General features: G+C 42.3%; 1 protein-coding gene across 1 annotated transcript in view; it reads left to right on the forward strand.

The window, feature by feature from the left end:
• The window catches only part of LOC129329998 (ceramide synthase 4-like), a 128,431-nt gene that overhangs the window by 80,514 nt on the left and 20,526 nt on the right, over positions 1-27,391 (forward strand). The window contains exons 4-7 of the mRNA XM_054979813.1: positions 10,354-10,472; positions 12,712-12,769; positions 15,851-15,901; positions 19,983-20,075. Of these exons, the coding sequence (XP_054835788.1) occupies positions 10,354-10,472; positions 12,712-12,769; positions 15,851-15,901; positions 19,983-20,075 (321 nt within the window). The remainder of the gene's footprint in view (positions 1-10,353; positions 10,473-12,711; positions 12,770-15,850; positions 15,902-19,982; positions 20,076-27,391) is intronic.

Consider the following 27,391-nt stretch of genomic DNA (forward strand, 5'->3'; position numbering starts at 1 on the left):
ACAAGTGACGAATGACACTTGAACGGCAAGTGTATTTCTCCCTGTTCACTTGCCCTCCACTCAATCCACTTGCCATTCAGGTGTCATTCATCACTTGTAGCTTGGCCCCAAGTCTCTACATGTAAATTTTTTTTAGAAGAGCTACAGTAAAAAGCCAGCCATTTAGAGCGATGCTACAAACCAACGACACACAAAGTTCTAAAATACGTGCAAAAATGGCAATTTTCAAGGCATTTGCCTCCAAAAGGAATCTCTCTCGAGTTTGGATATGTAGCTGGAAGGACCTGGCTGCAAAATATAACCTGACATTTATAGATGTGTACAGAAGTCATCCCACAGCAAATCAGCTCAATGGGGAAAAGAAAATTCAAAAAAACTCAAGCTTCACCTATTGTGTATCTGTAAAGGCTGTGCATAACTCACAGAATTAAACCTGGATGTGCCTTCAAATAGACGGTCACATACTCAAGCAAGCTTTAAAGGCAACTTGGGTTGGTGCAAATTACAGAAGAAAAGACAGCGGCCTTTAAAGGGCTAAAAATTAATCTAATCATGGCTCTTATCAGAATGTTGATGTTTGGCTATAGAACATTGATATGGTCAGGTTGTTCTAAACTAGCTGTTGCTTGACCTGATTGTTTGTTTGCTTATGTCATTTATAGTCCGCCTTTCTCCCTGTGATTCAAGGTGGATTACATAGAGTGAGATTAGCACAGTCAATATCAAGGGCATTTCAATAAACAATACCGTAAGGTAAATAAATGCAAGTTTAGAAAGACATAACATTAGCAGAAATCTGATCCAGACGTGAAGAAATGCTGAAACAGTACATAAGCAGTTCTAGTACTGACATCTGACAACATAGAATTACCAGTAGGGTCATACTTAAAGCAACAGGTAGTATATAGGAGCACATATTTAAAGCAATAGTTACCTATAAACACGGATTGAGAAGTGTTCAAATTTTCCATTATGATATGGCAGAATGAGTTATTCCTGCTTAACTTTCAGATATGCTAGATTTCCATGAGTGGGGGATTTTGTGGAGTTTCGGGGCAGGGGGAGAAGAATGGAGGAATATTCCAGTTCCATGCACAGAGACAGCTTGCTTCTGAAGAAACAAGGATCGTAGCCTAAGTTCTCCCTGATCAGTTAGTTTTCAGAATGCAGGGATTTTTTCCCCTTATCAGTGGACATAAAGAAAACGATAAGAACTGAAACCTAGCTTTCCCCTGATTTCCTGTTTTGCCCCCCCCCCCATGCCTGGATTTTTTTTCCTACCAAAGGGAATTTAATTCCCTGCACATAGAAGGCAGGATAAAATAGTTCAGGTTCTTATCTACAGAGGTTTAAGATTCTGCTTTATGAATTACTGTCCTGAGAAAATCAGTGTGCCCTGTGAAATTCAATCTAGAGTGTACCCGTATTAATGTCTAAGGTGCCTCTGGCCTTCTATTGTAGCAAAATAAAATAGATTGCCAACATTTACATTTACACATGAGCTTTTGGGAGTCTGATCTCATTTCTTTAGATGCTATGAAGAACAAATAATTTTCCACATTTTTATAAGGAAAGTTACAGAAGTGGAGGCAGAATGAGAAGAGTTGGGGCAGATGTTCAGTTTTGTTGTTTATTCCACTTCTCTTTATTTGCACACCAGGAGAAAGAGACTGACCTTTATCATCATCTTTTGTGTGTAACAAACGTCCAGTCCCTTCTACAAGGGTGTCACTCCTGAAAGATTTATGATGGGGTTCACACCAAGCACTTATCTACTCCCAAAACCTCCACCCCCCTTTTGGTAATTTTCTTTATAAAAATGTGGAAAATGATTTCCTCTTCATAGCAGCTGAAAAAGAGACCTCTGGTTCACAAAATAAATGAAATAAATGTTAATCTTTAAGGTGCCACTCGGCTTTAGTTTCATTGAGCGGAACTACAAGTGACAAAAGGCACAGGTTGGACACTTGTCAGCTTCCCTCAAGTTTTGGCGGGAAATGTAGGCATCCTAGTCTTGCAGCTTGGCTCTCTGTCTGCTGTCCAATGGACTTTTCAACTGTCACTTGTCCAACATTCCGCCAAGCTGCCTACATTTCCCATCCAAACTTGAGGAAAGCTGACAAGTGTCCAACCTGTGCCTTTTGTCACTTGTAGTTCCGCTCATTGTGAAGCAAACCACACTGTTATGGATCCAAGGGGGAACTTAGTTTCTCCAACACTTGAGTTTTTTGTAGGAAGAACTGTGAACCAGGGTGTGCATAGTGCATAAATCTGGAGGTCTAATGAAATGAGCCTTGTTTTCATGCTGCCGGACTTATTTCTTATATTGATGGTTGACAGCCGAGTGTTCTGTCATTGGAAGCAAGACACCCAAGACCACAGGAAAAGGAGAATTTTTTTTTCTGGTGGAATTGACTCAAATGCTTCAGCATGTCCAAACAGTACAAAAGCTTTGTTTAAAGACCAAAACACCCTCCTGTGACAAAGGCAGCTAGGTAATAGTGGGACTTGGTTTATCACCCAGACCTAGTTCTGTCAATAAAGAGTGAACTAAGTGGGTTACAGATAAGTGGGTATGCAAATAAGGGACCTGCATACCTGCGGGACTGCCTCTTCCATTACGTCCCCTGCAGGGTGTTGTGCTCTGCAGACAAGCAACTCCTGGTGATCCCCGGCCCAAAGGACATCCATCTGGCCTCAACCAGGGCCAGGGCTTTTTCTGCCCTGGCCCTGGCCTGGTGGAACGCTCTCCCGCTGGAGATCCGGGCCCTGCGGGACCTGTTACAGTTTTGCAGGGCCTGTAAAACGGAGATGTCCCACCGGGTCTTTGGCTGAGTGCCAGCGGGTGTCCTCCTTCCATCTAAGACCACCTCTTCTTCTGGGGCTGCCCTCGGCCATCTGCTATGCCTGTATACGGACCCCCAATATGTGTTTAAATAGCCTGCTCCTGGACTATTTTAATGACTTTTAAAAAAATTATTATTGATTTTATGTTTTTGTGACGTTTAATGTACTTTTTGAATGTCGTTAGCTGCCCTGAGCCCATCTGTGGGGAGGGCGGGGTATAAATCAAATCAAATCAAATCAAATCAAATCAAATCAAATCAAATCAAATCAAATCAAATCAAATCAAATCAAATCAAATCAATAAATAAGATCTTTAAATTTTTTTTTTGAAAATTTTTTTATTGGGTTAGTATCAATTATTTTCACATTACAATCAATTCTCCCATTTACCAATTTCTAACCCCCTCCCTTCCCCCCCCTTTTTATTGACTTCCAACAGTTTTCCAGCCCTTTGTCCCTTTTCCCTTACTCTTTATATATTCCTCTATCTAATCAAATATATATTCTCCTTTTATTCTAAGCAATACTTCTTTGACTATTTTTAATACTCTGTACCCATAATAGATAAACAATTTATCCCATAATCCCGTTTTCAAATATTTCTGAATAACATAAACTATATAAACTATATAAGCCATATAATCATATATATCAACCAACTTAACTTATACTCTATATATTATTCATTCTATTTTCTTCTTTCTGTTTTAATTATATTAGTTTACGTTAATATTTTATATATGATATCAATCAATTTGACTCATATATACCTTCATATTACCATATTCAGTTTGGTACATTGTACAAAATCAAAAAGAAAATATTATTAGTTAGTCAATCCTTATAGTTAACCCTTGTGGTTAGTTATTTTCTATCAATATTCTATTATTATTCTATATATATCAATCTAATAACATAACTGCTTAGAGATTCATTTTTACCTCTTCTCCCCCCCGGTAAAGTCACCCCCCTCTACATTTTATTATATTTCAATAGTTCTCAAACTGCCACAGTTCTCCTCCCACCTCCCATTTCTTCTCCAAATATTGTTTCAGCGTCTTCCAGTCTGTGTTAAACTGTCCTGGGTCCAGATTTCTCAGTTTTCTTGTCATCTTGTCCATTTCTGCCATATGCAACAATTTGTAAATCCAATCTTCAATAGTTGGCACTTCTTGTACTTTCCATTTTTGCGCGTACAAAAGTCTAGCTGCAGCCGTCATGTAAAATATCAACGTCCTATGGTGGGCTGGAATTCCCTCCATTCCCAGGTTTAGTAGCAGGAGTTCTGGGTTCTTATTTACTTGAAATTGTAAAATCTCACTCATTTCTCTTATTATTTCCCCCCAGTACTGCCTAGCTACCTCACAAGTCCACCACATATGATAGAGGGAGCTCTCGTGCTTCCTGCATTTCCAGCATTTATTAGAAGTATTCAAATTCCCTAGCGCAATCTTCTTTGGTGTCATGTACCAACGATAAATCATTTTGTAAATGTTCTCTTTAATGCTGGTGCATGTCGTTATCTTCATTGTAGTCTTCCACAAGTATTCCCATGTCTCCATTGTTATTTCTTTGTTGAAGTTTATGGCCCATTTCACCATTTGTACTTTAACTATTTCGTCCTCAGTATACCATTTCAACAGTACTTGGTATACCTTGGATATTCTTTTCTTGTCCTCTTTAAGAAGGGTCTGCTCTAGTTCCGAATTCTCTGTTCGTATACCTCCCTTTACAGAGTCCGAGTTATATAAATCTCTAATCTGTCTATACTGGAACCAGTCGTAATAAGGTGATAGTTCCTCCTGAGTCTTTATTCTGAGTTTAGATGCTTCAATTCTAGTTATTTCTTTGTAAGTTAAACATTGTTGCTCATTATCAACAGCTCTCGGGTCTATCACCTCATATGGAACTACCCACAAAGGGGTTCCTTCTTGTAAATAGATTCTGTACTTCTTCCAGATTGTATATAAACTTCTCCGTATATAATGATGCAGGAACATCGAGTTCACCTTTACTTTATCATGCCATAGGTATGCGTGCCATCCAAATATTTTTTTGTATCCCTCTAGGGCTAGTAATTTCTTGTTCTTTAACGTCATCCACTCTTTCAACCACACTAGGCAGATTGCGTCATGGTAAAGTCTTAGATTGGGCAGTTGCATTCCGCCTCTTTCTTTTGCATCTTGTAAAACTTTCATTTTCACTCGAGGCTTCTTGCCTGCCCATACAAAGTCTGATATTTTCCTCTGCCATTTTTCAAATTGCTTAGAGTCTCTGATGATTGGTATTGTCTGTAGCAAAAACATTACTCTTGGTAACACATTCATTTTCACTGCTGCAATCCTTCCCAACCATGACAAATTCAATCTGTTCCATTTGATCAGATCTCTCTCTATCTGAGTCCATAGTTTTTCATAGTTATTTTTAAATAAATCTATGTTCTTTGCAGTCAGTTCAATTCCCAAATATTTCACCTTATTTATTACTTCACATTCCGTTATTTCCATTAGCAATTGTTGTTTTTGCTTAGTCATGTTTTTGCATAATACCTTTGATTTCTTTTTATTGATATAAAAACCTACCAAGTCCCCAAACTCCTTAATCTTATCTATCACTTTTGGCATGTTCTCCATTGGGTCTTCCACAATTAGCGTTATGTCATCCGCAAATGCTCTAACCTTATAAGAATAGTCCTTTATTTTTATTCCACGGATTTCTTCATCTTGTCGTATTTGTATCATCAGAATCTCCAATACCAAAATAAACAACAGCGGAGACAGCGGGCAACCTTGTCTTGTTCCTTTACTTATAACTAATTTCTTAGTCACTTCATCATTCACCACAATTGCTGCATTTTGGTCTCTGTAAATTTCCTTTATTGCTCTAATGAATCTTTCTCCCATTTGTAGCTTTTCCATAGTGGCAAACATAAAATCCCAGTTTAAATTATCAAACGCCTTTTCAGCATCAACAAAGAAGAAACCAACCTCCTTATCACAACGCTTGTCATAATATTCAATAGCATTTATCACTGTCCTCAAGTTATCTCTAATTTGTCTGTCTGGCAAAAAGCCTGCTTGTTCCTCCTCAATAACTTCCGAAAGCCACCCCTTCAGTCTCTCCGCCAGTATCTTCGCAAAGATTTTATAGTCATTATTAAGTAACGATATAGGTCTATAATTTTTCACGTTTGTCAAATCTTGGCCTTCTTTAGGGATCAATGATATATTCACTTCATTCCAAGTACCTGGAATCCGTTGATCCTTTAAAACTCCATTGATCACCTCTTTTAGGAATGGTGCCAGTTCATTAGCCATTGTCTTGTAAAATTTAGCCGTAAGTCCATCTGGCCCTGGCGCCTTTCCTAGATTTGCAGATTGTATTGCCTTACTTATTTCCTCATCCGTTACTTCATTATTCAGTCTATTTCTCCAAGCTTCCGAAATTACTGGGAGTTTCATTTTCTCCAAATATGTCGCTATTGATTCTTTATTCACCTCTTTCTTATTGTATAACTTAGCGTAAAATTTGTAAAAGGCTCTACTAATGGTAGTCTGTTCCAGATACGTTTTATTGTCCTCACATATTTTGTTTATTATTTTCTTTTCCCTTCTCTTTTTTAGTTGCCATGCCAAATACTTTCCAGGTTTATTTGCTCCTTCAAACACTTTCTGATTCAGTCTTTTAAGGTTCCACTCCAATTCTTTATTATTCATTGCTGCCAACTGTTCTTGAAGTATTTTAATTTCCTGATGTAATTTCTTTTTCCCTGGTCTCTTTTTTAACTGTGTTTCTTTGGCTTTTATTTTCTCCTCAATCTCTTGTCTCTTCTCCTCTTTCTTTTTTCTCACTCTGCCATTTAAGTCCATTAGTATGCCCCTTATTACCGCCTTGTAGGCATCCCAAACTTTGTCAGTTGGTACTTCTTTATTCACGTTATATTGTATGAAGAACTTTGTCTCTCTTCTCAACATCTCCACGTTCTCTCCTTCCTGTAACAAGTCCTCATTTATTCTCCATGCTTTCCTTTTTCTCCTCCTCCCTAATTTCCACATGATTGGATTATGATCTGAGCCTACCATCGGCATTATTTCTACCTCCTTAGTCCATAACGCTAAGTCTTTTGAGGCCCAGATCATATCAATTCTCGATAGTGTACAGTGTCTTGAAGAGTAAAAAGTAAATTGTCTACTTTTAGGATTTTCTCTTCTCCATACATCTTCTAAGGTCTCCTGTTGTATCAGCTCAAAAAAAAGCTTTGGTAACAATCCTCTTTTCTTTTGTACAGTTGATGTCTTTTTATCTAGTTCCAAGTTCGTCACTCCATTGAAGTCTCCAGCAAGAATTATCTGGTCGTATGAAAGTTCGTCTAGTTGCTTCCTCAAATCCTCAAAGAAGCTCTCTTTTGCACCGTTAGGTGCATAAATTCCGACTACCAATACTTTTTTTAAGTTCCATGTACATTCCACTGCTATAAATCTGGCTTCCACATCTTTTATTACAAATTTTGGCTGTAGCTCCTCTTTTATATACAACACCACTCCTCTTTTTTTCTTATTAGAGGCCGCTACAAATTCATTGCCCAGTTTCCCCATTTTTAAAAATTTTACATCCTGCTTTCGAATATGGGTTTCTTGCAAGCAAACAATATCACATTTTTGTTTTAATAGCCAGTGGAAAATACTTTTTCTCTTGTTTGGTGAGTTTAGTCCATTTACATTCCAAGATAAAACTTTACACTCCATACTCATAATCTTGTTGGTAAGTCTTTTTCATTGTCCCTTATAAATCGCTCCATCTCTCGCTCAGATCTGATACGCTTTTTGGCCCCTCCAAACTCAAAGGACACACCTTCTGGCAACTCCCATCTGTACCTGATTTTCATGTCCTTCAAGATCTGAATTAGCACTTTATATTTTTTCCGATCTAATAACACTGACCTGGGTAATTCCTTCATTATGATAATCGTCTTGCCATCAATCTCCAATGGATCTTGAAACTGTTTTGTCACAATCTTCTCTTTCATATTTCGTGTCGTAAACTGCACAATCACGTCTCTTGGTAATTTCCTCTGGGTTGCAATTCTCGAATTTACACGGTATGCCACATCAAGGATAGCCACAACTTCCTCCTCCTCCTTCCCCAGGTATTCAGCTAACACCTCAGTCATCTGTTCTTGCGCTGACTTTCCTTCCACTTCTGGCAAACCACGAAACCGTAACTGCTTCTCCATGTGTTTAGTTTCCGCAACCGACATCCTTCCCCTCATCAGTCTCATCTCTGTTTGTTGCGTGTCTGCTAAGTTCTCCATCGCGTCTTCTACTGTTTTAACTCTCTGCTGCGTTCCTTGTAGTTCACTTTGTATTGTTTCCATACTTTTTTTCACTTCTGACAGCTCCGATTTTACTGTCTGTTTGACCTCTTTAACCTCTTTAATCAGCTCCAATTTCATGTCCTTAAGTTCTTTAATCACGTCTAAAAGTTTTTTGTCCAGGTTTTCTATTGCCGATTGCCACTCTTTTTTTGACATCGTGGGGCTTGCTTTGGCTCGCTCCCACAAGTCCGCTCTCTTCCTTAACTCCGTGGCGTAGAATTTAAATGTCTTTTTATTTCAAATGTCCCAGTCTTCTTGCCAATAATTTTTGAAGAGTCCAAAATGTCGGGCGTCTTTTCTCTATGGTTCCTCTATGATTTTGTAATCCAAAATGGCTTACTTCCTTTTCCGCTGAAGCCGCAACCCTTCCCCTTTCAAAGATGGCGATTCCCTTCTTCCTGCCCCCTGGCAAGGGCCGCTTCTCTCCAGCAACTCTATTGTTATTACGTACTTCCTGTCTCCCGACTTCCCACAGTAGGTCTCGCGATGGTATCTTTTTCTCACAGCTCCATAACCGCAAGTATTCAAAACAATAGTCCAATTTCTTTAATAACTTCTTTAAACTTAATCTCTTTTCAAATACAACTCTTGCCGAGTCTTCCCCTCCTTATTATTAGCCTGTTGCAGTTTGAAAATCTACTTTTCTTCCTCTCTGTTTTTATCAATCTGTCCCGTATCAGAAGATAGTGATCTTTACCTTCTCTTTCACTTTTCTCGGGCTGTAATCGCTGTTTCGATTATAACTTCTCCTCTCCACCTCTTTCCCCAATCGAAGCTTGGGTATGTAGGTCTTATGCCAGCCGAATTGGCCCCAGAACTGCCGCAGAGATCGTAGCCGACCTGTCGCAGGGTGGGACCTCAAGGATCGGGAGGGGACCCTTTGCGCAGAGCCCCCCCTCGTCCGAGATCTAGCACACCCTAGGGTCTTGAGCGTTCTTTGCCTGCTCTCCGCCTGAGAACAGTCGGCCGCGGGCTAAATTTCCCCCGCCGGCCGCTTAAAACGGCAGTCCGGTCAGCTCCGCAAATGGAGCTGCTTCAGACCTCCATGAATCCCAAACCGGAAGTCCAATAAGATCTTTAAATTGACAGCCCATTTAGATAGGGCTGCCAGACCCCCAGTAGGGGCAGGGGATCCCCCGCCCCACCCTCGCCCCCACTTACCTGGCCAGCGGGGGGGGCGCACCTTCCATGCGCGCCCCCTGCAGTGCTGTGGGGCCCCGTGCACAGCAGCCCCAGGATCAGACCTGTTTTGGCCTGTTTTGACCACAGGGGGCCCCTGTGGAGCGTGGGAGCGTTCCTGCGCTCTGGAGGGGCCCACAACGGGCCTGACCTGTGCCAAAATGGGCCCGATCCGTGCCCGTTTTGGCACGGATCGGGTCCATTTTGGCACGGATCGGGCCCATTGTGGGCCCCTGCAGAGCGCAGGAACGCTCCCACACTCCACAGGGGTCCAAAATGGGCCCAATCCACGTCAAAACGGAACCGATCCATGCCAAAACGGGCGAGGATTGGGCCCGTTTTGGCACAGATTGGGCCCATTGTGGGCCCCTGTGGGGCGTGGGAGCGTTCCTGCGCTCCGTAGGGGCCCACAATGGGCCCGATCAGCACCCAAACGGGGGCTGCATGATGACATCACTCCCAGAAGTGACATCATCACGCTTGCAGGAGCGTGCGCACACCCGCTCCACCGAGGTAAGAGCCAGGCCCCAATCTCCCACTGGGAGATCGAGGGGGCCTGGCAACCCTACATTTAGAGGATGCCAGAACTCAAGCCACTGTTTTTTTCTCTGTTGTGACAGAGGTCTCTGATAAATCTGTGAGAAAATCCTTCAGTGGGTTACATTTCCAGACAATGTAGTCTTTGAGAACATCCCAAGGATGTCACCTAGATTTTTTTTTCACTCAGATACTGTTTTCTACCAGTTGGGCTTTTTAAAAAATGAGGTGCACCTGAATTCCTGGCTCATAGAAAATTAGTGTGTCTTGAGTGGGAGGGAAGGTTTTGGTTTAACTTTCTTCTGTGCAGTGAACAGTTTAAAATGGGGCATTTAGATACTGTGGACACACAAAACTAGTTTCTCTTGGGATGGATGTGGCTTTTCTTACTGTAGTTTTGGGCCTTCTTTTCCTAGAGCGAGGTGAATGGACTGGCCAAGCAGTGCGACTTGCAACCCCGGCAGGTGCAGAGGTGGTTTCGATCTCGTCACAACCAAGACCGGCCCAGCTTGACAAAGAAATTCTGTGAAGCCAGGTGAGCAAGGAAGGATGCCGAGCTTCTGGACGAAAGCAGAGAGGAATTCAGGAGAAGGGCAGACCTTTTTTTGCCACAATACGCGCTCTGTTGGGCTACTTTGAGAAGTGTTTGGAATTTTTGATTGATGCAGAATGCTTCTGCCAAGCTGTTCACTGGAGTGGGCTGGAGGGACGATATCACTCCGGTCTTGGCCGGTTCCCAGTCTCTTTCTGGGTGCAATTCAAGGCACTGACACTGATCTTTAAAGCCCTATATGGCTTGAGACCAGCATATCTGAGGTTCTGCCTACTCCCTTACGAACCTACCCTACCACTACAGTCATCTTCCAAGGCCCTAATTCAGGTGCCCCTCCCTTCTGATATTAGGCAGGTGGCAGCCTGGGAGAGGATCTTGGTTGTGGCACAAAGATTCCCCAGGGAGACTCTCCTGTTCTCTTCTGTTGCCATCTTTTTATTTTGTCTGGTCCGCCTTGCGAGGCTCCTCCCTCACCACCACCACCACCACCTCACTTGACGGTCTGCCATTCTGCCAGTTCCCCAAGGAGGCGTACTGTGGCCTCAGATGGGCAGGGAAGGGGGTTGCGCTACCTTGTTCCTTTTTCTCTGGGAGCCACATCACCCTCCAGCTGCCTCTCCCTGCAATTCCTCCTCAGCTGCCACAGGAACCTGACTTTAAAGGATCCCCCCTGCCCCACCTCCCTAGATCTTCCCCCAATCCTCACCCAGCCTCCCTGAGTGGCCCTTCTCTCTGCCTATCCAATGGGAGGGCTGGGTAGACACTGCAGTCTCTTGGCCGCACCCCATCCCAACTCAGGGCAAGGCATTCATTCTGTTCTCTGCCAGGCTTGCTCTTGCTGCTTCTGGAGCCTCTCCAGTGGCTGCCTTGGCAGCTTGGGGCCTGTGAATGCCTAGCTTAAGCTGCCAGCAATCTCCTGTGGACCTGGCTGAGGTTGAGCTGCCTGGGCAACTGCGGGAGAAGTGTGAGCCATATGGGTGGCTGCGGGCTTCTCTCCAGGGTTGTGCCTGGGCACTGGCTGCTGCTGTCTTAGTGGTGAAGGTGGCCTGGGGCTCTTTAGAGGCACCTGCGGCTGAGGTACTGACAGAGGCGGCGATGCGTGGCCTGAGAATGGTGCCTGTTGCTGCAGGGCAGCTGTTTTTATGTTGTTGCATGAGCATTTCTGCTTCGGTTTTCATGACGTGTCTGTGTTTGATTGTAATGGGTTTTAAAACATGTTTTTATTGCATATGTTTTTAATTTGTTAGCTGCCATGATGGCTCTGCTTATAAAGAATTTTGTAGACAAATAAATGCTTCTTTTTTATTTTGTAAATAAATACATTTGGGATTCCTGGAGCATTAGATAACTTCTCTTGTGAGATGAGTTGTTTTGGATGTGAAAAGCTGTGTCAGACTAGAGGCTCTTCCAGTTGTTCTTTTTAGCCCAGCCAGCCACGTGTTTCTGGGAAGCAGGACATCAAAGCTATAGCCCTGCCCCTGCTGTTTGCATGAGCCACTGTAAGTCAGAGATAGACTGCATCTGAACTTGGGGATTCTATCAATTACCTTGGCTCATAGTTGTAGCTCGGTCCCCATGGGATCAGAACAAGGTGGCTCCAAGTAGTGGAGCAGCCAAATGGCCCGCCAGATCCTTCTGTCAACAGCCACCCCCTGTTGAATGTCCTTGGCACCGGGCGTTCAGGAAGAGACTGTCGCTGAACATGGAGGTTCTATTGAGCAGTTAATACATACCTCTTTCCATCATGAAGTGGTCTAATAGCTCTTTAAAGCCAGTAAGCCATTGCTGGGTTACACAGCAGAGAGCTGTGTAAGTGAAAGGTCCAGTGGGATGTTAAAGACCAATTAGGTTTCCAGAGTGTGTAGTTTTGGGAGTTGGAGTTCTGACTTGAGCTTCATCCAAAGGGAGCTCTGACTCGAGAAAACTCATAACCTGGGAATCTTGTTGATCTTTAAGGTGCTACTGAACCCGAATCTAGCTCTTCGACTACAGACCAAAGCCTGAAACGATCTTCTGTAAGTTAATTTCACATGAATAAGTATTTTCATTTTGTCCTGGAGCCCCTTGTATTCTGGCATTTTGAGAAAATCATTCCACCTCTGAAATAATTCCCTTTTACTGGATTCTGAGAGAGAGCCCCTGTGGAGCACAGACAGTTCTCTTCTCCTGGCCTCTTCCACCCAGCTGAGTCCTGACTTCTGTTTCTCTGCTTGTTTCGTAGCTGGAGGAGCGCCTTCTATATAACTTCCTTCATCACAGGCCTGATTGTCCTACATAATGTGAGTATGGAAACCCCACCCAATACATTTAAGGACTTTTGAAAGTAGACTGTGCTTTTTAATTGAAAGCTGCCTCGATTGGACTCTGAAGAGGTGGCCTAGAAATAGTCTAAATAAATATAAACTGTTTTCCAAATGGCAGTTAACTTGATTGTGGACGATGCCCACAACTGGGTGCTTCTCTCTTTGATGGGAAGCCTCCTTGGGAAGGAGGGGAAGTGCTTATTTTGTTGAGGGCAGAGGTCCTAGTGCAACTTGGAAATCCCCACTCTCTGGTGATACAACTTGCTAAAATTTGCTGTCAATGCAGCTTGCTATCACTTCCAGAAATCACCACAGCAGGGCCCCAGAATTTGTGGTGCTGGTGGTTCAGCCTTGAAAGCTAGAAAAATATAAGGAGTTCTAATATCAGTCAGTCAGTCAGTCAGTCAGTCAGTCAGTCAGTCAGTCAGTCAAACAATACCTTTATTGGCATAAAAACAGTGATAATCTACAATCAGAGATAAACACAAAAAACCTAATAAATAATAAAAACAAGAGCATAAAACAGTCAAATAAAATAATGGCTGATGTATTGTCGAAGGCTTTCACGGCCGGAGAACGATGGTTGTTGTGGGTTTTCCGGGCTGTATTGCCATGGTCTTGGCATTGTAGTTCCTGATGTTTCGCCAGCAGCTGTGGCTGGCATCTTCAGAGGTGTAGCACCAAAAGACAGAGATCTCTCAGTGTCACAGTGTGGAAAAGATGTTGGCAGGTCATTTATATCTACTCAGGAGGGGTGGGGTTGAGCTGAGTCATCCTGTAAGAGTTTCCCAGGGTGTGGAATGCTAATGGCGGGAGGCTTCACTGTTTCCTGAGTGGGTTCTTTTGCATATGGATTGGTGCTTGATGTGCTAATCTTCTGGACTATTAGCACTTCTAGAAGATTAGCACATCAAGCACCAATCCATATGCAAAAGAACCTCCTCAGGATACAGTGAAGCCTCCTGCCATTAGCATTCCACACTCTGGGAAACTCTTACAGGATGACTCAGCTCAACCCCACCCCTTCTGAGTAGATATAAATGACCTGCCAACATCTTTTCCACACTGTGACACTGAGGGCCAAGCTACAAGTGACAAACGACACTTGAACAGCAAGTGTATTTCTCCCTGTTCACTTGCCCTCCACTCAATCCACTTGCCATTCAAGTGTCATTCGTCACTTGTAGCTTGGCCCTGAGAGATCTCTGTCTTTTGGTGCTACACCTCTGAAGATGCCAGCCACAGCTGCTGGCGAAACGTCAGGAACTACAATGCCAAGACCATGGCAATACAGCCCGGAAAACCCACAACAACCAAAATAATGGCCAATGATAAAAATGAATAAGTGACCAACAGTTAAGATACAGTAGTGTGCTTGGACTTAATTTTGTAAGCTTCTGCTAAACATTTTGCGACATGTGTAGTAATTTGGAGTTTAACATCTTCCAGAAGATAAATTAAGGTTTTCCCTTTGGTAAGAGCGCTGTGCTGAAGATATTCAATCAAGGATTGTTTACATTGTGAGGCAAGGAGAGGACACTCTAGAATAATATGAGACAACAAATCAAGAACTCCTAATTCGCATGGGCATAGCCTGTTTTGAGAAGGTATTTGCCTAAATCTGCCAAAGAGAACTATCGATGGAAAGGCATTTAGGCGAGCCAGAGTAAAAGTTCGGTGCTGGAATGGGGAATCTAAAACAGAAAAATAATGGGGCATCATTCTATGCCTTTCGGGTATACCTAAATTGGCTGCAGAACAGACAGGGTGGTGCGAGGAGAACACCTTTTGGAATTCATGATCCATAAGCCTTAATTTGATTGTTCTTAAAGTGTATAATTCGTCACATAAAAGAAGGGAACCCACTGCAATACCAAGCTTTTGCAGTTTGTAGATAAATATAGAAAACGAAGTGGTGCTATGCCAATCTTTCATCAAGTAAAATAGTAAACGTCCAGATTCAGATCTAAAATGAATTTTTAGCCAATACTTAAAAGCCATAATCCAAGGTTTCCGAAAGGTGTAAACCCAACTCCACACATATAGATGAATAGGGAACACATTTGGGAACGCCCCAAATCTGCCGAAAGAAGGATGATTGTACATCCTCCACACAAGAACCAAAAGCTTTGATCCACAAAGGCAGTTCTAATATATGGGACTACTGACTTCTTCTTGTTGTCAGTACCCAGGAGAGAGAGCACTAACTGCATACTGAATCTTGTCATCTGTCTGCATCTCAGTATGTTTGAGCTTCCCTTCTTGATACTCATTGCAAGCAGAGAACTGATCATTCAGCGAGCTGTTCAGATACGTCCAAATGAGTCTGGATGTGTCCATGCTTTATGGTTGTGATGCTTTCTTGCATGGTGGCTGTGTTCTTTTGCAGGAGTCTCATGCACCTGGCTGCTCCTCTACTGCCTCCTCCTGTCTTAAAAGGGAAATAGATAAAAGAGGCAAATTTTCATTTTAAATTTAAACATACTGCTTAGTGCCCGCTGTGTGTCCTTAGTTCTCCTTATATTCATAAATCTGCTCCCCTGTCTGTTTACAGTCTTCAGTGGAAGTATAGCTCTGTATCTCCCCCCCGCCCCAGTTCAAGCAGTTCAGTGCTAGTACATCAGGACTGTTGCCTAGAGGAAGAAATAGAGTTATGATTTAATACTGCCTGTTTTAAAAATTTCAAATAAAATAGCAAATGCACAAAAAAAAGTTCAAAGGTTGATATTGTGAGAACCAGAGCAGCAATGCACTGGCTCTGTAAATTAATTAGTTACTTGACAGGTGAACAGCTGCATGTCTTGAATTTGGGCAGTGACTCATTGAAGCGGTCCATTCAGTAAATCACCTTGCATCTAATTGAGGGAATTGAATTTTGGAGGTTGAAGTCTGGAACATCCCTAGCTCCAGAAATCTGATAAAAGGGGAAGTGTTGATCATCTTCCGTGATGATGGGTGGCCGTCTATGTTGATGCACCTGCTGCTTGTGTCAAGCTCTCATGTGACTGGTGTGAAAGATGGTGGGCTACAGTTCTCCAAAGTTCTGTCTCATTGCAGAAATCCTGGTTCTGGGACCACCGGGAGTGCTGGACTGGGTATCCCCAGCAGGTAAGTGGCCAAGAAACCTTCAGCATGGAATCAAGCATACAGACACTGATGCTATTCCTTGTTTCTTTTTAAAATTTTATTTTATTAATAGAAATAAAAGCCCATAGAAAGGGCAGAAAACAAGAATAAGGAAAAAGTAGACAGTTACAGAACTTGGAACTTAGAAAGGAAAAAGAATAATACTCAGGGCTTTTTTCTGGGAAAAGAGGTGGTGGAACTCAGTGGTTTGCCCTCGGAGAAAATGGTCACATGGCTGGTGGCCCTGCCCCCTGATCTCCAGACAGAGGGGAGTTTAGATGGCGTAATCTCACCACCAGCCATGTGACCATTTTCAAGAGGTTTCAGAACTCCGTTCCACTGCATTCCAGCTGAAAAAAAGCCCTGATAATACTACATATTTCATTTCCTTCTCTACAACACTTCTGTTTTTTTTTAGCAAAATTACAGTCTCTCCAAAATTTCCTTTTCCAGTACTGCCTCCCTTCTACTTTTATATTCCCCCATTATCTTCTTAATGATCAAAACCACAAATCATCAAGTCACTATTCCTCATTTCGTGCAGAAAGCCAATAAAGAGTTTCCAGTTAGCCAGAAGATAAACAATGTTTTGTCTCTGATCAAAGCTGTAAGTTTCGCCATGTCCACTAACTCCGTCATTTTCATAGTCCAGTCCTCTATTGAAGGTAATTCTGTCTTTTTCCATTTCTGTGCATACAACAGCCTAGCTGCAGTAATCATATATAGAAATAAAATCCCATGCCGATTTTCCAACTGTTTGTCCATTAATCCCAACAAAAAGGCTTCTGGTTTAAACTGTACAATAGTCTGTATTATTTTTTGTATGACCATATGAATCTAGGTATAAAATTTTTTAGCTTTACAGCAAGTCCACCAGAGATGATAAAATGTTCCTTTTTGTTTCTCACATTTCCAACACTTATTTGACATACCTTTGCTCATTTTGGCTAATCTTTCAGGAGACATATACCACTGATACATCATTTTATAAAAATTTTCTTTAAGTCTAACACTCAATGTAAATTTAAGCCCCTTTACCCACATATTTTCCCATTGGTCTATTATATTATACCCAATTTTTTTTGCCCATTTTACCATACAAACCAACAGAAAAAAGAGAGAGCGCCACAGAAAGAAATCACAAAGCAGAGAGGCACCATGACCAACTTATTATCACAATCTCCAAGAATACAATAAAGCCAGAATCTATTATCAAAAGACTTATTTATGTATGGTCAATCAAAAATAAAGAGACAAAAAAGTCTACAATAGCCAGTAAATAGCATCCACATATCTAAATTTCCAAAGTGTAGTAGTGCTTGTAAACCTCTATTTATCAAGTGCAAAACCGGCTTCAAAAAGACAGACATATATAAGAACTACTCATATCAACAGTAACCTCAACGGGTTTGCTAGCGAGAAATATCCCATTTCCGGTATCAGCGCCGAAGAGTGAGTGGCCATTGTGCTTGGAGTTGAATGTATGAAAGTTTCTGATATATGATTCTTAGTAACTGCCATGAAGAAGGCATACTGGAAACGGGATATTTCTCGCTAGCAAATCCATTGCAGTTACTGTTGATATGAGTAGTTCCTATATATGAATGTCTGTGCACTGTACTTTGTATTGTGCTGTACTATTTACTCCTTACAATTTGGAGGCATTGTCTTTTTGAAGCCGGTTTTGCACTTGATAAACAGATGTTTACAAGCACTACTGCACTTTGGAAATTTAGATAAGTGGATGCTATTTACTGGCTATTGTAGACGTTTTTTGTCTTTTTTGATTGATCAGACATAAGTAAGTCTTTTGATAATAGATTCTGGCTTTATTGTATTCTCGGAGATAAGTTGGTCACGGTGCCTTTCCGCTTTGTCATTTTACCATACAGTAATAACTTACACATTGTAGAAATAACATGTTCATCATTTGAACAAAGCTCTTTTTCAAACTGTCTTTTTCTCAAAAGCATCCATTCCTTCATCCACGTTAGACCTGCAGAGGCATAATACACTTTCAAGTCCAGTAAACCAAGTCTGCCTCTCTCCTTCGCATCCTGTAGAATTTTATATTTGACCCTTGGTTTTTTCCCTTGCCATATGAATGTTGAAATATCCTTTTGCCACTGCTTAAATGGTAAATCTGAAATTAACACAGGTAATGTCTGGAAGAGGAATAACATTCTAGGTAAAACATTCATCTTGATAACTGATATTCTTCCCACCAAGGATAACTGCACTCCATCCCATCTTAACATATCTTTTTAAATTTCTTTCCATGTCTTAACATAATTGTTTTGAAATAGCATACAGTTCATCTCCGTTAGAGTAATACCTAAATATTTTACCTTTTTTTTCCAACCTGTTATTTTCATCAATTCTTCCTGATATTTATCCATATTTTTGTCAACATTTTTGTTTTCTGATCATTTATTTTAAAACCTGCCAGAGCACCAAACTCTCTCAATTTCTCCATCAGTATTTCAATTCCATCTAATGGGTCCTCCAGAAACAAAACTAAGTTCTGCGAAGACTCTTAATTTATATGACTCTTTTTTAATTTTAACACCCTTGATCCTTTCATCCTGTCTAATATCTCTATTCAAAACCTCCAACACCAAAATAAAAAGGAGCGGTGACAACAGACAACCTTGACGTGTTCCTTTCTGAATCTCGCATGGTTTAGTTTAATTCTCCATTTTCCATAATTTTGGCGTTCTGTGAAGTATAAATCGAATTCACCCATTTTATAAACTTCTCCCCAAAACTCATCTTTTCTAAGACATCAAACAGGAAAACCCAGTTCAAATTGTCAAAGACCTTTTCAGCATCCAAAAAAAATAAGAGCCACTTTTTTTCATTATGTTTATCCAGATGCTCCACTATATGCAACACAGTTCAGACACTGATGCTATTCCAAAGTAGTTGCAAGAAATGGGCTGCTGCATCTGCCGTGGCTCTTAATGGCCTCCCAAGAGATCTGCATCTGGCACCCTTTCTTGCTGGTATTTCACCAATAATTTAAGACAGTTTAAGAGGGACTTTGGTGTTTGAGTGCCTCCCTTAAGCCCCCGCTGATGTTTAATCTTTGGCACTGGTGGTATGGCATTTCTGTGTCAGGGATGGGGGATATTTCTTGTGCCACTAACAGTCTGCCCATAAGAGGCTGAAATTCAACAAGGTTTCCCCTCCTCTCTTTCCATTTACTCTAGAAGAGATCGTCTCAATCTGAGAAGGAGTTTAGATCTGTAGTTAAAAGGATTTTAATTTTAAATCTAAATGCATCCAGCCAAGCTACTGATTCTAATGAAGAGATTGCAAATTCTTGGTGGATAGCTATACTTGATTCACACTTCGGTAACCTGGTTATTTTTCTCAATAATTGTAATAAGAAGGAATCAATAGTCTCAGATATATCTTCGACCCACACCCCAGCACCATGAAGTATCATTTGGTTAAGTTTACCTCAAAAAGTCCTTTTAGCTGCAGGGTGATATTTCTGTCCTGTGTGGAAAAAAAACATGTCAAGGCATTAAAATATGGTGTTATCTTACAGGAGATAGATTGGAACTGATTTTTCCACGATAGGTCTTGGGAGAATGTAATTCCTAAATATCTAAATGTTGTTACTTGTTCAGTGTTGGTATTTGCCAACCTCAAGTCCTTTTTCTTAGCTTGGCATCCTCTTGCAAAGACGACTACTTTGGAGTTCTCAGCATTTATAATTAAGCCTTCATCAGCACAGTAGGAGCTAAAACTAGCCAACATGCATTTCAATCAATGTACGAGGCAGCCACGCAGTGTCATCAGCATACATTAAAACTCAAAGATCTTGATTATTGAGGGTGGATGCATAGTGAGTAGGTCCTGACAGGAGGGTGATTGGGCAATAGTTTTGTGGGTCCATCCAGGTTTCCCTATCACTGCCTTGGGAGAAGTCACAGCGACTGGATTCCTTCTTGCAAAAATGCAGAAGCATAGAAGGCAACCTGAGCCTCAGGAAGGGGGTTGATAGGATAACCCAGACTCTCCCTCCCTTGACACGTCTTTGCTTCTTTTCCAGCCGCTCATGACTTCCATCTTTGCCTACTACATGTTGGAACTTTCCTTCTACTGCTCCCTGGTCATTACTCTCCCTTTTGATGTGAAGAGGAAGGTGAGTGGGGAGTATCAAATTGTGTCTAAAGAATGCCCGTCCTTAACTGCTTCTCCATCCTTAACAGCCTGCTCACTGGGTCCCCTCCTGGGTCATTGCAAGGAATTATAATCTTGCATTGAAAAGCGTCAATCAAGATTCAGATTTAAATGCAGATATATTTTGGGTGTCAATACGTGCAAAACAGAAGGTTGCTCTCTCAGCAGCTGCTTGAGAACGTTGGGGTCTCTGCTGTGATAGTGTTCTACCTGTGTCCAGGCGGAATGACTTTTAACAAATCCCTGCATATGGAAAACTAGTGTGTCAAGGAAAGGATTCTAGCCTAGCTTCCCCCTAAAATGCTGGTTTTCTATATGCAGGACATTTTTTTCCTGAATGGAAGAGCAACTTTATTTTTTTGAACTGCTGCACGAACAGACGGGTTTGAGCACTTCCTTGAATGTCTCCACAGATTATGGAATTTCAAATCTTTCTATTCTTGTTTCTATAATGGAACAAATGCATTAGGAATATTACAGTTTTGTTATTTATGAATTTACGGAGTTTGCTCACCATTTTCAGTTTACTTATTTACAAAATTTATACCCCATCTTTCTGCCCTTATCAGGGCCACACAAGGCAGTGAACAGATTAAAATCATACATAATAATAACATGTCTTCAAACAATTGACAAATAAAAACACATCCTTAAAACAATTAAAACCAAAGCTAAAATACACACACAAAACAAAAAAAGCAATTAAAGAACTAGCCAGGAATAAGAAATCACTGAGAGAACACCAAATTTTTTTTTAAAAAGGTGTCTTCAGACAAGACAGAGGTAATGCCAGGGAGGAAGGCTGATGTGTTGGAGGGGACAGACCCATTTATACTAGATGGAGTTGGCATTTGCAGAGCTAGTAAGATCCTGGGTGTGCTTATTGATGCAGGTTGGTGCTGTGGCCAAGAGTGCTTTCTATCAGAGGCATTTAGTTTGCCAACTCTTTCATTTCTTAGACTCAGACAACCTGGCCCAAATCCATGAGTTTTTTTACTTGCATTTTGATTGCTATAATGTAGTCTGTGTTGGGCTGCCCTTGAAGACAAACTGGAAACTCTTAACTGTTTCAGAATGCTGCCGCTTGATTATTGTTAGAGGCTAGCTGGATTGGAACATACCTCTCTCCCATTTTAAAACAGCTGCATTGGCTCCCTATCTGTTCCTAAATTCACAGAAGGCTGAACTTGAATGCAAAAAGATGGTTTTCATTTTCTCTTTTGGAAGAAGGGGCAGTTAGCTTGCTGAAAGAAAGTTCAGACTTTAATACTTTAAAATGATATTGGAACAGCCAAGGCAACCATTCAGGTTAGTATTTTATAAATGGAAAGGAAGTTCAGACTTTAATACTTTAAAATGATATAACGGCACAGGCGAGACAACCATTCAGGTTAGTATTTATAAATGGTGGGAGATACGGTTGATTTTTGTCCTTCACGCTTAGCATCCGTTTTCTATTTTGTGGAGAAATGCCATTCTGTTTGTGGAGTTAACTTTCTATGGGCTGCAGAGGGGAGGGGCCATTTCTGGAGTAGAATGTGATTGGAGGGAGAGCGAGTCAGTTGGTGGAGGGGAGTTGGAAGTTGACAGTTGGTGGCTGGCGAGTTGAGGGAGAGATGGCTCTGAGGGGAGAGGTAGATCTAGTGTAACCCCAGGTACCCAAGTATTGTGCCTGCCCATACAACATCCAATTAGGGCATGAGGGAGAGAGAGTAGGGGTTTCTGTTTCTGTTTTATTATTCCTTCCATTCACTGTATATTTGCCTGTGTATAGTTAGAAATTAAATAAATGAGTTTTGGAATTTATGAAGGAAGAAAGCTCTTCTGTTCCACATAATCCCCCAACCACTTGGGCCCACTAGCAGAGGAGGGAGGTTAGGAGGCTGTCCCACCTAACCAGGACCCCATACAGGGACAGTGGTGGCAACAACTACCCAGAGACAGGAAAGGCAGACAGCCCCTTCAGATGCCTGGCCAGAGGCGAAAAGGGAGGGTAGGCAGGGGGGGTCTACCAGTGGGAGGAAAAGCCCCGTTTCGCCACAATTTGACCGACATCAGTATTCTTAAATAATCACACACTAGTCTTCTCTGTCTCAGTGAAAGAAAGTGCAATATGAACCCTCAAGGTTTGTCACTCAGTATTGCCTTTTTCTCAAAATGGCAAGTGAACATTCACCTGGATCCACTCATTGGCAACCAAGTCCCCAAGCTCCCATTGTTCCTCAGGGTTGCTATTTTTCTGACTTCTCTAATCTATGGTCTACCGTATCTGAGGTAAAAACTAACCCTTCTTGGTCAACACTGTCCCTCACTTAACAAATCTCTCCACTCCTTGAAATCCCTTTGGAAGTTATCAAGGCCTCCAAATCTGCCCAGACCTTGGCAGGAGATTGGCTGTTGATAACTAGTTGCCAGATAACCTCCTGTTTATCACACCCTTCAAGGTCCAAGACTCACTTCTCTAAAGTCTCTTCCTGTATGTCCTCATGTGCCAACGATCATCTTCAGGCTGCCACCTCTGGGTGTTCCCCACGTAAGGTAGCTCACCTGGCATCCATTGGAGCTGGTGCCTTTTCTATCCCAGCTCCCCACCCTATAGAATGGGTTCCCTGTGGAGGTGGTGTATTCAGGCTCTGCAAGGCCCTTTCATTTGCTAGGGTTTTAAAACGGCATTTGTAGATTGTGGGCATTTTTAGGGTTTTTAAAAATTGTGTTCTGTGTATGTTAAATTATGATTTGCTAACTGACTATAGCTATGAGGAAAGGTGGGATGTTAATACTTAAATCAATAAAATATGCACAGATGCTGACAATGCTATGGTTGCATCAAGGCTGGTAAAGTGCTTTCCCTAACAGTGTGCAGGGACAGATAGGTGCGTCATCAAAACCCACCATATTAATGGCATTTTAAAGTGTGTTACAAATGCATGTATGCACATGAGTAAAACACCACATAGAAAAATGTTTTGGTGCACTTGTGCGCAAGAGCACCGATAGTTTTTTAAAAAATAAATAAATCAGTGCTCCTTTATGTACCGGTAACACAGAGTGGGAAAGTGTTAGGGAAACTTTTATCACCTCTGTTGTCAGTTACAAGGTCTCCCTTCTTTCCTTGTTGGAATAATAAATCAAGGCTTCAAACTTGGTGGTCTTAGAAGCGGAAAAGGTTTATTATGAAAAGTTCTCAAATAAGCTAATGTTAGTGAATTTTGTGTCCTCCAATTAAAACTCATTGATCTGGGCTCAAAGCCTGTGAGAAAATCTTTCCCCAGTGGTCCTAGGAGTGGGGCAGTCCATACTTTTGGGATATAGCTCCTCCTCTCCAAAGGCAGGTTCAGTCAGCTGATTTTGATCCCAGAGGGGAGGGGCTGGTCCTTGGAATAGCTAGTCCTTCTGGCCCTGCCATCCAAGCAGGACATCTTCTGCAACGCTGTGCAGAGTGCAGCGATCCTGATGAAGAATAAACTGCCAGAGATGAGCTGGGCGTGATGGCACGCACCTGTAATCCCAGTACTCAGGATGGCCAATGCCACGGGCAGTGCGGAGCTCACATGGGAAGGAAAAACCCTACCGCCCTACACCATCTCTGTTTCACTTAGAGTGACGACAAGTGTTAGAGTCAGAAGTCTCTAGGTTCTCCTAGGTTCCACGGCCACAACCACAAAACTCCACCAAGGTTCCCCACTTTCAGGCTGAGAGGAACTCCCCTCAGATGGCCAGAGGGTGCAGTGTTTGAGTCCATGGTAGCCTGTCATGGAGACCGTTATTATTGGGAACTCCCTCAGGCTTGCAAGGGGCAGACTCCAGCAGCAGAAGAGGAGCTGCTCCGATCCCGGCAGCCCCGACTGAACCGCGGTAAGATTGACCCAGCGGGAAATGGGGGCCGCGAAAAGAAGGAGGGAGGAGAAAAGAATAGCAGAAGCTTCAGAGCCAACTCACCCCAAATAAAAGGGAGCCCTCCTTTATTTCTCTTTCCTTTCAGCTTGGACTTATGAGTTGAGCTTTCACTTTCTTTTTTCCTTTTGGTGGGAAAATTTCTATGTGCGGGAATGTCAGTAACAGCAGGCTCCAGCCACTTCCCAGGCCTTAGAGAGTGAAAATCTGCAGCTGCTAGTGGTGTCAGACTCACAGGCCTTGGACCCCTCCTGGGCCTCTCAACACGCCAGTGAAAGAGAAAAGGCCCCAAGGAAGAATGGTATAGGGCATCTGGCTAAAGGAGAAATGATCAACAGCGTAACCCTTTGGAACCATCAGACAGGGTCTGGTGGAATCTTAGGATCTTCCCACAGGTCACTATATGTTTATACAGAGAAGAGATTATCTCGAATCTCTGAAAGAAGTACATGTAGCAAACCAGGACAATTCTCAGGCGGACTAGCTAAGCCAGAGAGTGATGGACCAAGCAGAATGGATGCTATCCAGAGAGATTTCCCAACTGGTCTGCCACAATTTTCAGCAAGGCGCAAGAAGAAGAAACCCTCAAACCATAGGGATAGATGCTGTGAGCGGCAAGCTTTCCTGTACACTTTCCACAATACAGCTATTGCACAGAGTTTTTCAGAAGATCACACATTAAAGTGCAGAAGTGAAACCAATAGCAGCCTTCAGGTCCAGAAAGACATGGTCTCAAAACCTGAAGAATCTTTCAAGCATGGATCCCTGGCACCTCCACTGAAAGAAGGCCAATTGATGCAGGGAACAATACTACACCCTCAAACAGCTCTGACAAGCCTCACAGCATGGAGTTTGAACACAAACAACTAATAGAGGCCGATTCCAGATGGGCACAAATAGAGCGAGTGCTTTCGCTTTTTCAGCGACCTCACTCGTAAAAACCTGCAATTTCCCATCCCGGCTTACCTGCGGTCCATGGCGCTCAGTTGCGCTCTATAAGCGGACGGTGTGAACGCGGTATTGCAGGTTTGCACACTTCTGGACGCTTCGTCGCCGCGGAGAGGCCCTCCCCTTTCCCTCCTTCCTTTGCCGGCTGGCCGGCAACAATATTCCCTTAATTTTTTTTTTAAAAAACGGGCGCCATTTGCGCAGTCGCACGTTTGCGCACATCGAACTGTGCAAATGTGCACAAATGCACAAAAGTGCACAAAAGTCGACGCTGCATATTTGCATACCTGCGCGTTTGCGCATTTGCGCAAAACACGTAAAAATTTTTTTTTTTTTTAAATGAAATGCGAACCAATGAAGGCCCCCAACGTCAACTGTGACGGGGAGGAAACAACCAATCCCGGGTACCTCAGTTGGCCGTGCGAACATCCAGAAGCGGGACGGCACGGCACGCTGCGAGACAAAGCGGATGGAGATGAAAGTGAACACATGGCCGGTAAGCGATTATTTCCGCATAAAAACCGCAATTTCAGGCCATCTGGAATCGGCAAGAGTTGGACTAAGCAGAATACATAATTGGTACTATATTAGCCTCCAGGAAGAGTTCCATGGAGTCTATAAAAATTCCTGCCAAGTTCCTAGAAGAGTACATGGATAGAGACATGTTACCTTTTGGGGCTAATTAGGGAGTTACTATCCTTCCTTCAAGAAGGGTTGGAGAAAAGTCTTAACACTAGCACCCTTAGACTACAGGTAGCGACCATCTCAACAATTAGGGGTTCTAGGAAAGGACGTTCCCTTATACATCACCCTCGTGGCAATAGATTCTAAAAGAGAACCATCCTCATGGCAATAGATTCTAAAAGGGAACCTCGTTGTCAAATCTTCCAAAGATCTGCTGATTTTTCCCACATGAAATCTTAATCTGGTATTGAGAGCATTATCCAAAAGACACGTTGAGCCTATGACCTCATGTTCCCTAAAGGAATTGACCTTTAAAGCCATCTTTTAGATGGGAATAAAATCAGCTAGACATGTGTCAGAATGGCAGACACTTGCAGTAGATAGAGAGCCATGTTCTTTCCTTCAAGATGGTAGAGCAAGTTATGAACAGAACCAACTTTCTTCCAAAGGTGAACTCCACATTTTCATAGGACAGAAGAGGTGGTACTTCCCTCCCTCTAACCTAATCAAAAGCACAGGAAGGGGAAAAAAAGGAATCTCACTACCTTGATATACATAGAGACATGAGATTCCTCTTGGGCAGGACTAAACAGTTTTTTTTTACAAGTTTGGGACACTAGTTGTGTGTTTGCAAGAGGTCCTCCTTGGGACAGAGAGTGTCCTTTTCTTGGCTAAGTAGGTAAAGCTGAGGGTGCATAATTCTGGCATATCAAACCAGAGGTCTGGAGATGCCCATAGATGTCAGGGTGCACTCATTAAGGGAAGCAGCAACATAGGCAGCCTATAAATCCTTTAGTCATTAGAAACAATTGATAAGGTGGCCACATGGAAATAAGTATATTCTCAATATAGAATGGATAAGTTGTCCTCTTCAGAGACAGCCTTCAGCAGGAGGGTACCACAACACACCATCTACCCATCCTGGGGCACACTGCTCTTGTATGTCCCTAAAGTACAAACTGCCTCACTCCTAGGTCCACTGGAGAATGGAAGATTTGTATTCACTTACTGTGAAACTTGCTTTCTTGATGGTCCAAGAGTGGGGCAGTCCGACCCACCCGAGTTTCTTGGGGGGATGGCTTTCAGGATTGGATGAAGAGTTAGAACACCAGTCTTCCTCCCACTGGATTTAAGGGGTGGACCTTTCTATGTATTTAAAAAAATTAAGGGGAGTTATTTTTCTATCTTGGTATCATGATGGGGAGTCAGAGCTTGGGAACAGATTGGTAATTCCAGGGACAAGTTCCTCCATTTCGGGATCAAAATCAGGAGACTGACCATGCCTTTGGAGAGGAGGAGCTATATCACAAAAGTGTGGACTGCTCCACTCTTGGACCACTGAGAAAGGAAGCTTTGTGGTAAGTGAATACAAATCTTCCATTCTTATACCCTATGTTTTGCATTTCTGTGCCTGCAATTATTATTATAATATGGAGGCTATAAGAAATGCACAGCGAGTTTACTTCCCTTGGGGCATTCTCTTCCAGTTATAAAATTAATGGTGCCATCCAGGTATGTTTTTCTTTCTGTGTTCGTTTAATTGCTGGCTATGATCTGTCAATCCACCATGTTCCGAAGAGCATGTGCCATGACTTGATTGTTTGTAAGAACTGGCTGTTGGTTTACAGAACTGTATGAGATCTTATGAACTGTATACTATTTTTTCTGTGTTGATTGAAAGGTATAAAATACTTGTGCTGATGCTTTCCTGTATGCATTCAGTTACCAAAAATTAACTGCATCAAACTTCTT

Source organism: Eublepharis macularius, chromosome 5 (genome assembly GCF_028583425.1).
Source record: "Eublepharis macularius isolate TG4126 chromosome 5, MPM_Emac_v1.0, whole genome shotgun sequence".
In the NCBI taxonomy this organism is placed as follows: Eukaryota; Metazoa; Chordata; class Lepidosauria; order Squamata; family Eublepharidae; genus Eublepharis; species Eublepharis macularius.